Genomic DNA, 15334 nt, shown 5'->3' on the forward strand with positions numbered 1-15334 from the left:
AGTTAATTTTACTCACGCATTGAGGTCAAGGCAAGTCATGCACCCCCTGTTAAGGTCTAAATCTCTTAGTTCCTATTGGAACCAGCAAGTTAAAAGTACAAACAGGTCTCACAAGGTAACGCTATTTTTGCACATACATGTACTTTGTTTCTCTTGCAAAGTCACGAAAATCTGACAATGAAAGTGCAGTTTTGATTGGCACTTAGCGGGCTCTGTAAAACTGAGGCTACCTATGGTTGCACGCTAAATGCTAATGATGTCGACGATAGTAAATTTTGTGTTAGATGTTTTTCACGAGGACAGGATAGCAGTTGTCCACCCGATTAGTTGTCACGGTCGTTGTCACGCAATACACAAGTCAACCCCTTTCCCAGGATCCTCTCTCTTCCTCCTCGCTTGAGAGGAAGAGTTCTTTGGGATCTTCAGAAATGATGTAGAGTAATTTTCTCGTGCGGGATGCACTATGGACGAAATTCAGCTATCCAGGTTTCTTTTCTTTTCTAGGAATATAACGATGCACATTATTAACGCGAATTAATAATTTACGTCATTGTTAATTAAAATCACACTATTTTATAACATCGTTATTTTAAGACACCTTTATTCCCAACAAGTTACATGTCATCTACCTCTCCGTCAGAGTCAGTCGACACATCGTCATTCAATATTGATTTTAAGATGTCTTTAGATTCATCAATGTAACGATCGTTATCTCCAAGGGGTTAGTTCACTTCTTCTACTTTCTTGTGCAAAATGTCCATCGCCTTTCTGTCTTCCCGTTTTACAGTCACCTCAATAGGAATTTCCAGACCGCCTTGATGTCAGCTCCTTTCTGCGGTGCATACCAGATCAGATATCAGCTCAGTTCTATTGGAACATGTCCCACATTAGAAGGAATAGGGTTCCCTGCAATATTGTTTGCCCAGTGACTGCAAACTGGTCGTGTTTATTAGGGAGTATCCAAACCTGTTGGTATCCAGGGATCGGAGGTACCGGGTTCCTCCCTCGCACGTCCACAGGCTCTTTTGGCTCATCATGCATTCTTTCCTCCCCAACGAATTGCGTGACGAGCCAAAGTAGGGGATAAAAGTACTGGGATAGATCGCCTCCGCTGGGGAGCGCGGGAAAAGCCACTCAGGGGAGCAATTTTCCCGTGCGCATACGCGTTCGTTCTAATATGAGAAATTTGACCGCAGGGGCACTTGAACCCATAGGGGCCCTCACGCTCCATCCGTTTCCAAACAATGACTAAAATCTTTTTAAATCTTCTATAAACATCTTGGCCATAGAATTGTCAGAAGCGCTTTTGATCATTTTTATGTTAAAAGCGCTATATTTAAGTGAATAAATTATTATTTTTAGTTATGAACATGTTTATGAATCTGTCCTCACCATTCCATAACTTTTCAGGGCATCATTGCGATCGACATTGGGCATCATTTGTGGTTCAATTTGGTGACCATTCCCGACGCGCTACATTAGTATTAGCAAACAGCTTGCTTTTATTGTATTTATATCTTGTTTGTTCGTTCGTCTTTTAATAATTTAACCGTTCGCCTCAAGGTCAAGCTGGTAAGTTGTGAATTCCGTACTTTTACTAAAATTTGAAGATTTTGGCAAAGCCCACGTAGACTTAGAAAGAAAATACAAAAACTAAGAGGAACAAAGCGAAGTAATCCCAACGGCGCACTATTGTTATCCTTATTGTTTCCTTTGAACAAAGACTGTATGCATAATAAATGTATGGGGCTGTGCGGAAATCTTGCCAAAATTTGATGTTCTTAAAAATAGCTCATAGACGCCTCCGTAAGGCCTCGAAGCGTCGATTTCCTAGCCTGCGTGCAGACGTCTCGTATTTCCTTAGGGAAAAAGGAAACCTCTGCACGCAAGCTACAAATTTCCGCGGAAGGCTGTCAGCTTTGACATTCCCTCAGGATAGACTATCATCGGGTGACTATCAGCTATTTGTTAATACTGAGACGAGCAGCGTAGACAATCAGATTACAGCATTCGTGATAGAATGTTAGTGATTTATACCAATAAATATAAGACCACAAAGATCGTCGAGCCCTCGGGTAACAGAATAGCTGGAGGGGCTCGGTCCAGTTGGTGGGATCGGAGTGGTGGACGAGGAGAGAAAATATGCGAAGAAGTTGTTTCTGTTGCACTCACTTATTTTCGTGTTCTCCTTTCACTGTCAGGCTTAAAAAACCGAGCGCTGTTAGTTATTTTCTCAACCAAGGGAACATCCAAGTATGCTATTGAACTTAGCTAGTGTGATGTCAGGACTGAATAACATGGGTCGACTGTTATTTCTTGTCAGTTCAGCGAGGACCTAACTGTAGAAGGCAAGGCTCGCAAGTTTAAAATTAAGCGAAAAAGAAAGAGACCAATATTTTCTCAAACGAGACCGAACAAGCTAGTCCAGTAAAGGTTTTACTATCGTTGCTCTTAAACACATTTGCCGACAGCAAGCATATCAGACTCGTTTATCATTCGCAGCTGTCAATGAATATGCTTAATCCAAAACTTTTATGTTAACTAATGTTTAATTATAAATCTGTTGTTAGATTACTGTAAAAGTTAACATTTGTATGGTACTTTTATTAGTTTATTAATCTTTTGTAGTTATTCAGAAAATGTATGTAAAAGTTACGGAATTCAGTATTATTTTCTGCAAAGTAACTTCAATAAAACCGGTCTGTCTGTCTGTCTGTCTGTCTGTCTGTCCGTCTATATTTAAGAAAAAAAAGTTCAGGAAAAAAAGCAAAAGTCTTTGTTTTGGAAATGTTTTCCTAAAATTGTCGGCAAAATAACCAGGAAAGTTATCTTTTCTTAATAGAGCCACACTTTTCTTAAACAAAATAAATTCTGAGCGGTCCGTACAGAAAATATCGGACCGCTAGAGGAGCCCATCAGAATGCAGCTTACCATGCGGGAGTAGCCTGAGTTCAGCCATGTAAGAAATTCCATATTTCATTAAAACAAATCAGTCCCTCCCAGTATCTTATCTACATTTTGAACGACCCGATAATTTAATGCATAGACATCTCCCACAGGGTAGCTTCCGTAAGTATATGTAGCATTTTAAAACTGAACTAAGTCGGTAAGTGGCACGCCTGACAAACAAATTAGTACAACGAGTTCTACTAGTTGGTATGCACAAATTTGCAGTAACTGTAATCTTTTATACCTGGCTTAGCAAACCTCAAAAGTTCTATATGAGCAAGATCAAGCAGGTACCCAGACAATAAACACAATTGAAAACTAACAGTTTAAAATACTTTGTCGTCTTTTAATACCCTTATTCCAACACCTTGCATGATAAGTTCACATTTTTTTTTCGTGAATTTCTCAAGCTTGACGCAATTTGTAATATTTTTCAAATAGCGTAGGACATCCAAATTTGCGGATGACAATGATTTTTTTGGCAGGGTTGTCGTCAAATTTTAATAAGTGTTTTTGTTATGAAAATAAACGAATGAAACGGTAAAAATAGTAACAGTTGTGGGCAGAATGCGGTATCTCGTAAATTAATGTTATTTTATTATGAATGCACCCTTGAGCTGGATCGAAACTTTATTGTTCGTGTTATCTAAAAAATGTACGGGAACTCAGACAACTCCAAACATTTGAAGGTTTTCGATACGTAATGGTACAAAAATGCCTGGCATGATTCAACCCAATGAAGCTTGTTTTTCCTGTTACCACGCCCCCTGCGCGCTACAGGATCAGGAGTGAAGTCCAACCTATCATTTTTTTGACTCTAAATTGAAATGCGCAATTCGCAAGGAAGACTAACAGGGACGTCTAAAATATGACTTATTAAAGGTTTTGGTCACACGTTCAGGCTTTCTATACTACGAGAAAGAGGAAGCGCAACGATCGGTACCGATCTACTAATGTTTTTTCTTATATAGAGAGACCATTATAAACTTGTTTTACCCCGGTGAATCTTCTATTTTTTTATTCATGTTTTTAGCAGAGGTCCATGATTATTTTTTAGAAATAAGTATCACAGACAGGTCCTCCCACTCAGTGCGCGTTGTTCGCTGCCGTACGTGATCAAAACAAAAACATATAAACAATATTTATGTAAAGCGGTTTACTTTTATGACCAGTCTGGTCACATTCTTCGGGCCGTTAAGCGGTAGAAAATCTGAATATTAAGGCTGGATTGACTAGCATGTTTAACAAAGAAGTCAAAGAAGAGCTATACTTTTATTTGAAGAAATCGTGCGGTATGAAAATTCCATCTTCGATCCCAGTCCGGAATAGTGAACTCCATTCCAACAGTAAGCAAGCTGTTACTCAAAACCGTTTCATTGTAGGCTTTATGCATAAGTTTATGGCTAATATCTAACTCGAAATATTGGACATTCGAGTTGCAGTCTGCTCGTGGCTCACTTAAACTCGGAATTACTGAGTGATTCGCTCTGGGGACCCTTCATGTACTCGGTGAGGTTCGAATATCAGCAGCTCTCTGTGCAAATTTTTAGGATTTTGATGGGATCCAAGACAGCACGATGTGAACGCAGCCCTCCAACTGCAACTTGAATGCTTGCCAGAAGTATATATATTTTTCTCTGGCAACAAGGTGCGTGAAATTATAGTACGCGTGGTATAACCGAGATTGATTGATCGAGAGACTGAGCTGAATGTCCCTTTCCCGCGGATAGTTCGTGAATCTGTTAACAATTGCATAGAAATAAAAATTGAGGGAAATACGTCAATGCACTGATTCTTAAAAAAAATCGAAGAGAAGTTTCATTCAGTTCAGCGCAATTACAATATAATATCGAGTGACACTACAACCCACACTTATCAGAATTTCCGTGAGACTGGGCTCTTAAAGGCCACACAGCTTTTATACCCGAGCACTGCTGCTGCTATTTTAGTCATCCCCATATATGGTTGTAAAATACACCGTATTGGTTCCTCTTGATCGATTGTTTGATTGAATGGGATCTGGAACCAATAAGATGGCAGTTAAAAAAGGCAAATGACTTTCTCACAAGAAACCGCTTATTTGAGTGTGTGCAGTGAACCAGGACATGCTTGCAACGTGCATAGCTAGGGTTCAAAAATGTCCTCGGTTGTCGATCCACTGCTGTCTACTGTGACTTTGGATTTATTGCGTCCAAAAGAGATCTTAGGAAACCCTGAAGATCATTTCAGAAAGGTAAGGCTAGGTTTGATGCTTCCCGTGGCAGTTAATAGAACATACCTTGCGTGATGTGTTAGTAGCAGATAAATGACAGTATGTTACAAGCTAGAGTAGTCAATGTGGAACGGTTTGTTGAAATGCCTCTCAGATCAATAAATGCTCTCTTCTTTTTCAGATGTGGTTTGATATCGACAGCTTGAATTTTTCACAGTTCGGTGGGAAAGTGGATATTTTCGACGAAGCTGGTGCATTTGACTCCGAAAGCTCGCTTGATTCCGACTATGAATTGAACTACAATGAAAAATACTTCTGCCAAGAAGATCTAATCGAAAGCAAGCTAAAAGACACCGCTTTGTTGTTTGAATTGCCCTACCAACAGGATGGTATTAGCTTGGAATTGCGTCCAAGCAGCCCTGGTAATCTTTCGAGTTCGACAAGTGAAAGATCATCGATATCATCCGACATTGAAATTCAGCTGGACGGTTTGGAGCAGTCGGAGACTCGCTCGTGCACGGACGTTGAAATGAAGACTGTTAGCTGCAGCACAGAATCACCACCGAAGGTCAAGCAGACTTCCGAGGGAACACAAACTGACTATAACGACAGCTTCGCAGAATCCGCGAACTCGGAATCATTGACAAAACTGGCCAAGACAAAACTGATTATAGAAGGTTCTCCAAACAACTCGAAGATAAATTCGAGTTCATTAAAAGGAACTAACATTTCCAATGCAAATGATGCAAAGGATTCACCAGAAACTGCAACTGTACAGTTACCAAAAGGAAAGAAAACATTGGCAAGAACTCATAAATGTACATTTGAGGGCTGCAACAAATCCTACACCAAAAGCTCACATCTTAAAGCCCATCAACGAACCCACACTGGTGAAAAACCGTACCAGTGTAATTGGAAAGACTGTGGATGGCGGTTTGCGAGGTCAGACGAATTGACGCGACATTATCGTAAGCATACGGGTATAAAGCCTTTCAAGTGCACTACGTGTGACCGTAGCTTTTCCCGTTCTGACCACTTATCACTGCATATGAAAAGACATTACTAAGAGTTGTATGGAATGTAACCAAGTGCCTTCAATTATGGAACAATGCAGAGTATGTTTAAAGCTATATGGTATCTGCATTGCTATTTGCAATTTTTTTTAGGTATAAACGATGTTCCAAGGAAAAGACAGTAAAATATTTGGCTTCAAAAATGTTTTAATTGTGTCATCATAAAAAGAGAGAAAAAAACTTATTAAGGTGGTAAATTATGCCACTCATAAATGTGTACATTACATTGAGAAAACTGAAATAAATGCAAAGCATTCAAATAATTTTTTTGGTTGTTTGTTTCTTGTTTAGTAGCAGGTAGTTGTTATTATTTCTTTCTTTCAAAACGGCCTAAACGTTCAATTATAGTAATTTCATGCTATGTCAGTCATTCCACATAGGAATATACCATTAAATATCACTTTTCTTGTTCATGCATTGTGGAGCTTCCATGATTCTGAATCTTTTGCTGATCAGTTTTTCTGTAATTTCCAAGCTTCATTTTACAAATTAATCTGGCCGTTTGTTGTGATGTCAGCTACATGCAACAAGCCCTATATAATTATGTTCTGGGAACTCAAAAGGTAATTTGCATGTTACTGTGATAATTTGCAAGAGAAGACATTGACAGGCATGCATATGATTACTTGAGATAATGTGTTACATATGATTTGTTATGGCTAGGTAGTGAAACAAAATTGTATAAAGCTATTAACATTTTAATATACTACATCAAATCTTGTGTCCAACTAAAGAAAACTTTAATTATGTGGCTTGTGTCTGATTTAAAAACAGACAGATGTTTCCCTTAAATGGAAGGTCCTCTCCCTTCAGTTGATCCATGAACAGAGAGAAGGTTGAAATTACTTCATGTTGCAATTGCTATGAAAAACTGTCAAAAGTTTAAGCTTCTTTGTTGGTTTTGAATGGCCAAATGTAAGGAACTCGTAAAGCACTTGTTCAAGACAATATTAATAAATCATATAGCACTTGCGTGGCTATCGGTAAACTTTGATGACTGTATAGGTTGTCATTTGTTATCAACCCAAGTGATAAATATTGTACAGGATGTCATAACATTTTGTTTCACTCAATAACTTGTGATACCATCGGAGCCTGACAGCTCCAGTACTACTGTTGTAAAAATCATATCTACCACTGAAGTTCCTTGAATTTATATAAGTGGCAGGAAATTTTTACTGATAAATTTTCAGCAAGGATGTTGAACAAGGATGATGTCAATACAGAGAAAAAAATTATTCCAAAAAATAAAAAAAAAAATGCTAAAAGAAAAGGAGCAACTCTGCTGTCAACAAAACATATCTTTATTGCCAAGCACATGCTACACGACATAAGATGCCATTTTCACAAGAGTGTCTAGCCAATATTGCAGGCAGTGTATGCGGGAAAAAGTTTGCACTCAGACAAAACATTCTTTCGCATCAATTAAACCAGTCAGAATATTTCACTTTTTCATTGTTCAGTAATATAATAAATCTTTTTTAACTGGACTCTGAACCATGACAGGCGACACTTTGAACTGTTCTACAGATCATGTATGTAGTAGGGCATGCATGTTATAAATATTATTTATTTGTCTTATTATTATTATTATTATTATTATTATTATTATTATTATTATTATTATTATTATTATTATTATTATTATTATTATTATTAGTCTTTTATTTATCATCATCATCATCATGACACAAGCAAATCGTGACATCAAGCGGATTACAAAAATGTGCATATAGTGATTAATTTCCGTCAATTATTTGCACTCGGTGATCGTAAAAAGATATAGCTTTGCCACCTGGAGTCCAAAATCCGTAGTCCAATCCAGAGTCCGGAGTTTAGCCTAATGACTCCCACGAGCGGCGCGACCGCTCATCAAATTTAGAAGAAAACCGAGCAAGCGTCCGCGAAATACGCCAGCCGCCTGAAAAGAAGCCTGCCTCGTGTTTCCAAAGGCAAGGCGATTTTTTTTTTCGCGCGCCGACGAGTGAAGGATATGGGAATCTTCCGATATTTGTCAGCTGAATGTCAGCATATAAACTCTTCAATAAATACAAGTCCATTTTACAGTTATGTTTCCCTTAATGTTATGTTATGTTTCCTTGTGGCCCCGATGGCTTTTTTAATAGTATTATTCTTATATACATTGTACCTTCCTGCTTCAACACTATCGGATGCAGTTTTCTACAGTTCTTCGAAAAGACAGAGCTTGGTAACCAGGCGTCTATTTCTTATCAGAACAGGGTCGGATGAGGGTCCCCAAGAGGGTTCTCCAATCCCGCCATCCCGGACAAAATTTTCCCTCAATCACGTCATCCCGACCGCTGTTTTAGCCCAATCCCGATCCTGGTCGGGTCATAATTTTTTTCAAGCCCCTTACCTCGACGAAAAAAGTCATTTTCAGTTGGATGTAAATTCCCACTGCAAATCTGAACACTGATCTTTGCACTGGTCTTCGGTCACCGAGAAATTAGCTGTAAGCTGTAAGATTATTTACCCTATTTCTCTCCATCAACATCGTTCATTTTATCAAAGTTTCCCGCGAATCACGTCAGTCTATAATTCAGTTAACAATTTCTTTTTAGAGCTTGTTCGTTTCCTTTTTTTTTTCTTTTTTCTCTCAATTGATTGGTGAGGGCTGTCTTTCTTATCACGCTGATCCTTGGAAAACTTTTCAGTCAGGGATAATGGCCATCAAAGCCTGAAGAGCATTGCTACTCACGTACCACAACGTGGCTGCAACAGATATTTGAAAAAGGTGACAGGCCAAACACGACTGCCACTGGTCTTAGACTTCTAGATTAAGTGCTTTCCTGAGTATGTTTCTGAGAGATTTTCCTTTTTGATCAAAATGTGGTGAGATCTCGCTGTTGACCTTTGATTTTGATCATGAAGGAAACTACTCAAATTTACCGAAGGGAGGTTTTCTTATCATTCGGAGCCGTTTGAATTAGTTCCTTTATGCCGTTGTGTACGCTAGCTCTGTTGCATTTGTTTAGGTTTATCGGCTCAAGTTAACTGCAAGGTTTCAGCGAGCACTGAAGAAATTTTATCTGTAAAGACATTGGACCCGTAAATTTCTTTTCTCGTCCAGGACGGTAACAGCGGTGAGCTTCTGTTTATAACAATTTTTTTATTTACTGTTCAACCAGTAACCTCGTTCTTAGCTTTAGAGGACCCTGGGAACGAGTTTGTTCAAACATTTGTAAAGAACGAGATGTTAACCAGTATGTTTGTAAAATTCATCTCTCTCCTTAGGTGAATTTCAGGCATCCTGACAGTGACAACTTATGCAAGGAGTCTCGTTATTGGAACTTATCGTTCTGTGAGTTCTCTCCTGTCAGAGGTTTCTTCATGTTGTTTTTTCTCCCCTGGCGAAGTTTATAAATAAAAATCAAAAATAAAATAGATTTTCATTAGCTTCCCGGATCTCGTTTCTTTAGAGTTACATTTCCCGCATCCCGCTTTGTAAAATCGTCAAATCCCGCTTCCCGTCCCTAATTCTAATCCCGAATATCGTCGCTCTTTTCCGTTAAAATCCCGAATCCCGACCTTTAAAAAGCCAAATCCCGGATCCCGAAAAACCTATTGGGCTTTACTTACTTCGTTCCTTTCATATAACAGATCCTTACAGTGATCTTGTGTGAAAATATGGCTAATTCGCTTATTACGAATATTCCTTATATTCTCAGGTTTCAAACGGTCGAGAAAGCAACAAATGGATCGCGATTTTGAAAAAGATGACGATATTTTTTGAATTTTCAATACATGATTCGATGTGACCCACATCTTCGTCAGTTACAAAAAGTATTTGAAAAACAGTTTGAAATTATAACCTATAGAAGCATGCATATGGTTTCAATACACATAGTCTGGGGAAAGTTCAGCTTTATAGTTTAACTTATTGGGTCAATTATTAAAAGACAGTTTAGACGGTGTTTAACAAAACTACGTTCTAAGTCATTTTCAATTTTGCAAACAGTCATATCCGTAGCTGCGGCAACAAGAAGGCTTGCATCCCAGACTAGAAAACCGTATTTATCTACTTAAAATAAACCACTTAATGTTATAGAAAGATTTGGAGACCAACTGGTCTTGAGCCGTGGCCTAGGTTAGACTCTGAACTGCATTCTATCCCCCCTGGAGTTATTACATCATTCCTGACCAAACTGATTGCGGGTTTTGTTTGGCAGCTGTACTAAAGACCGCTTAGTCTCAAGTGTTGGTAAAATTGTTTTAGCTGTAATCGGCTTAGAAAGCGCAATATCGTCCGTTCGATGACTTAACTTAGCCGCTCCGTCAACTGGCAAAAGCTGCAGACATTTTTTGTACGATGTCCTGACGTGACGTGTCTTATCTTCTGTAAGTAAACTGGGGCCTTTTACTACATCGGCGCTCATCAATGAAATGACAGATGGAGTAAATCGTTGTCTTTTCAACAGCGTATTTGTAGCTTTTGCTGCTAAAGGCTGTCTTAAACCTTCCACCCTCTTGTCGATCTTTGATTTTCTATTTGATGCAAGCTTCTTTTCTAATTTAGCTATTTTAAACACTTGTGGAAGATCCTTTCTTTGCCTTTCGGCCGGCAGAAGTTGTCGTCTTTTCTCACAAATCCTCTCACATCTGCACGTATGACATTCGCACTCATCTTCTTTAGCCCTGATTCTTGGCTTGTTTGACAACGATTCTGCTTCTTCGTCTACTATGCCAAATGTTTTCTTTGTGATCGTAGGCTTCGTTCCAGAGTCAATGTGTAAAAGGCTTTAGAAGTTATTTAGTTTCTCGTGAGTTTGCTGTAACTGCCAAAAAGACGCGTTTATTTCCGGCAAGTGTTTCTGCGTTATTTTCAATCTGCTTTCGCTAGGTGGCACATAGCCATAATATAAACAGCATCCTGAAAAAAAAAAAAGAAGATAAAATTGAACGTAAAATATTCTATCGTGGCAAGACATATAATTGACACAATTACATGCTCTTAAACATGAAATACCACCATTCTGCTGATGGATACCCTGTATACAGTCAACAAGTTCTTGGCGGACAACTTTTCATTAATTTCGGTAACTATATATGTATAGAACAACTGAATAGCTATTAAACACAACCAAACCAGCACCACTAGCAGTACCTCCTGTCAGGGTTAATCAAATGGAGGAGAAACTTGCTAGCACACGTGATCGCTGGGTGTTTTCCAGTTCATTGTGCGCATCTTCACGATTAAGACATACTCTACAGTTCCGGTAGCCTAAGCCAAACCTCAACCTACGTTTTATACACTTAATACTCTTTAAAGCTATCGCCTGGCCTCAATGCGCACAGGTGAGAAGAGGAGTTTGGATGAAGGAGGGGACAGCAGGTAGTTTAGATTAGTGTCAACTGTATCCCCGTGCGAACGGACTGGGGAGAACGAGCCTTCAGACGCTGAACACTTCAGATCACCTAGAGTGGTCGATATGTATTGAAGTTAATATAAAATGAACGCTTTAAGAACAACTTGATTTGTCTTGTCAACCAATCTCACGGTTCGCGATTAGTTTTTCTCTTTCATTGAAGAAAAGCTGTCAAAATTCACTCAGGACCCTTCTGACACATCTCTTGCACCGTTTAAAAAGGAGTTACCGTTCTGTTTTTGCTGAAGCATTTAAGGCAAGTCTTGGATAGATTTGTCAAACTTTCTCCCTCTATGCAGGGGTTAAATCATATTCAGGTTGGGTAGGTAATGCCCTTCATGCGGGTAAGCTGGCCTACACCTTTGTTGCCTGGCATGAAGTTGAAATAATCCAAGCAACTTTGTTTCGTGTCGCCTTAGAAGTTCTGAAAGCTAATAGTAGTCTTTCTTCTTAGGATGCTCCAACAAGACTGGGCGAGTCACCCTCAATAAATTTTCGCACCTGATTTATTTCCAAATGGGAATATTTGGTGCTCTTCTTCATTGAACCACTCGACTATTCCTAGGAGCGAGAGAGAGAGTGTGGTAATAAAATAAAAGGGTTAAAAAGCTTGATAAGCTGGCCTTCAGGACCCATTTATTGGCCCATTGATTTAGTTCATTTTAACATTTTAATAGTGAAGAATGTTTGAATTTTTATACTTTTTTCTGGAGGTAAAAACACTGATTTGAAATATCAGCATCAGTATCCTTTCAGGTGAGAGATATTCTGACTGTACTCTTCCACTGATTTGTTCGGCAGCTAACATATTAATTTAGCATAGCGTTTAATTTCAGAATTTCAGAATAGCGTTTAGTTTCAGCCTTTTGTGCAGTGAGTTGCATGGTCAAGATGATTGAGATTATTTGATGAATTACTGATGGAAAAATCAATCGTCGGATTCCCAAACTATGGGCATTTTTTGGTAAAAATTAAGTTTAAAAAATATGCGGAAATGCCAAATGTTTTTACTTTCACAAAACATAAATAACATTTCCTTAAAAATTCCAACTTTTTGCATTTAAAATGCCAACAAATCAAGAAATCAGTTAAATCATACCTGCCAAAAAGCGAGACCCAAAAATATGACCAACGCGACATGAAATGATTCGCGCCACAAAATCTTTGCTATTTGATAATTTCCTATAATTCCTGAAAATTGAACTGTTGGAGTCTACCTTTCTGGTTATTAACAAAAATGTTTGTCGAGATAGAGTCTTATAAAGCAAGACACAATTCAATGGGACTCAACTCTTTCACGAACAATGGAACGAAGGCTTCGAACGGGAATTAGAAGATGAGGAGAACAATAAGGACGACAAGCTGTTTAACAGCTACAATAATAAGACTAGAATTCTAACTGATTTCTTCATGGTAACACCTTTTTATAAATAAATTTTGCGTTTATTAATCACACAGCCTAGGCGGATCAAGAAAGCCTCAACTTTGAATGTAACTTAATCGCACCTGAGTCATCATGCAGAAGAAGCAACTGACTCAGTTCCCATCCACAAAGATCCGCTCGTGATGAAACACTCACGGGATTCCTGTAAACAGAGACGCATTATGTGGGTAAGTACTAACGTGAGGTTAGACTCAGTTCACAAATGGAGTAAAGTTGTTTGCTTTTGTTCACACCGAGATTGAACATTTCCATTGGTTAGTAAATTAAATATATATATGCTGGTCGGCTCGTAGGACTGGAAAATGTCCTTAATGAACAAAATGTTTGCAAAAGCCGTCCCGTTTTTCTCACTAGAACATTCCCAATGGGAGGGAATTCGTGTTCTATCAACAACAGTAACCTCAATGAAGATGGTTTGCAATCGTTCAGAGTATTGAGGGCATCCCAGGGGTTTGGGGGAACAAGAGAACTTAGAGAACAAAGGATATCTTGAAATAACTTTAAGGGAACTGTTGCGTCTTTTGGAGAACAGAGGAACATTAATTTTCCAGCTTGTAAGAATATCCCATCCGTATATGTTTTGTTATTGGACCATTTTTGCTGTTTCTCGCAGTCAGTTGCAATTATAGCGAGGCCTGGAAAAAAATTTGCTCTTGAGAAAAAAAACTGCTGATGCCTTTTAAGGCAAGTAAGGTAACGTCATCCTGCCATTAGTTACACCGTCAACCGCCATTACCATTCTATGCTCTACAAACTCTGTCAAAATGGAAACGGAAAATGAAGAAATTCAAGTTTCAGGAAACACAGCAGTAATTGTACTGGTTAACAATTTACCACGATGAAAATGAAAAGCCGACAGAGAGATGGTGTTTCGACTGACTCGGTTTGAGGATGATTGCATTTTTAAAAATCGCTTGCAGAAGGGATTTGGGATTAAGATAAGTGTGCAATGGTTAAGTTAACATCGTCAAGTACAAAATTCAGCTGTCCTCAAAGGACTTTCTCGACCAAGGTTATTATTAACACACCATTGCGTTAGAAGGCCAAAGCGACATTTCAGTGCTAGTGAATGTCTGTTTTCTCTTGGTTTGACGCGGTCGGTTTACTTCAAGATCACTTATATCCGGATCAGTTTACTCGTACTTTTGTCTTTGGATTTTCATTCGTCCGCCTCGTTTCCAAAACATGCACTTGCAAAGACATATAAAAGGGTAAGTTACAGCTCTATCGAGCAGTGAATACTTGTTGAATTAATTTAGTTGTCAAAGACATATACTTCAGTGTCGACAACCTTCTCTTTAGTCTCTCTGAGAGACCCTGAGCTGGATGGGAAAAATATCAGAATTCAACAGTAATCAGTCTGAATGCGACATTTTATCTTAACACTGAATAAAGACGTTTAAAAGCTTCGCTGTGACCAGAGTGTATTGTTGCTAGATTTACAATTGTTTCATAGATTGTCGAGATGAAAATAACAGTGAAGCAAATATCATTTACGCCATCGGTTACCATGAAACCATCGCGCACCATGGCATTTACCCAATGACAGCCAAGGTATTGTGCCTGGTATAAAACCTGCCTTCTCACAATACGTATGCCGACTTGTTGAAAATTTCGTTTGTAATGAGTTCAGATCGAAACTTTGAAGCCGAAAACATTTTAAAACTGTCCTTTCTAACACATTCAAGACGACAAATAAACAATTAACTATATAAATTGAGTGCATTGGCGGGTTCCATTCTTTTGAAAAAATGCATTATTTCAAAACAATACGCCAATGTATGAGAACGAAATGTTTGTGATACAAAAATCGTTACCGCGAGATGTAATAATCTGATAGTCATAAATAGAACGTTCCTATAGCTATTTCATACAAGGTATGATTTGTTGTTAGTCTAGTTGAATCTTTTACCAAAGCAATCCATTCTATTCATTTTCAGTAACCATGTATTTGAAAATGAAAGCATTTACCTCGTATCTTGCTCTGGAGGGAAATGAGATCTTAAGCCGCCATGCTTACCCTGGTAATCTGTTCTCATGCTATACCTAGTGTACACAAGATCATGTAAAGGTTATTTCATGCGTCCGATTTCAATGGTGATCACTTTCTACTCCTAACCTGTCACCCGAAACGTAATTTAAAAATATCATGTCCATGTTTTTTTCTTCAAAGCTACGTCAGTTATGCCGCTTTACGTGAAAACAATGTTTGCGGCGCTAACGACACATAAATAAATTAAGGCTTAGTGATCCATCCAATTAACAACTC

At 38.5% G+C, this 15334-nt stretch overlaps 1 protein-coding gene and 1 pseudogene across 2 annotated transcripts; one reads left to right on the forward strand and one right to left on the reverse strand.

The window, feature by feature from the left end:
- Positions 1-5018: 5018 nt before the first annotated feature.
- Positions 5019-6497, forward strand: LOC146474345 (uncharacterized). Its single transcript, XM_085117190.1, has 2 exons — positions 5019-5182; positions 5343-6497. The coding sequence occupies exons 1-2, from the start codon at positions 5087-5089 to the stop codon at positions 6225-6227; spliced, it is 981 nt and encodes a 326-aa protein (XP_084973316.1). The 5' UTR covers positions 5019-5086; the 3' UTR covers positions 6228-6497.
- A 2509-nt stretch (positions 6498-9006) lies between these two features.
- LOC146474346 (uncharacterized) lies at positions 9007-15203 on the reverse strand (annotated as a pseudogene). Its single transcript, XR_014866200.1, has 4 exons — positions 15037-15203; positions 13128-13207; positions 12123-12182; positions 9007-11125 (listed from the first exon to the last, which is right to left on the reverse strand). The product of XR_014866200.1 is annotated as an uncharacterized LOC146474346 (transcript).
- Between the last annotated feature and the right edge of the window lie 131 nt (positions 15204-15334).

Source organism: Pavona decussata, unplaced genomic scaffold, assembly GCF_977016875.1.
Source record: "Pavona decussata unplaced genomic scaffold, jaPavDecu1.1 SCAFFOLD_90, whole genome shotgun sequence".
In the NCBI taxonomy this organism is placed as follows: Eukaryota; Metazoa; Cnidaria; class Anthozoa; order Scleractinia; family Agariciidae; genus Pavona; species Pavona decussata.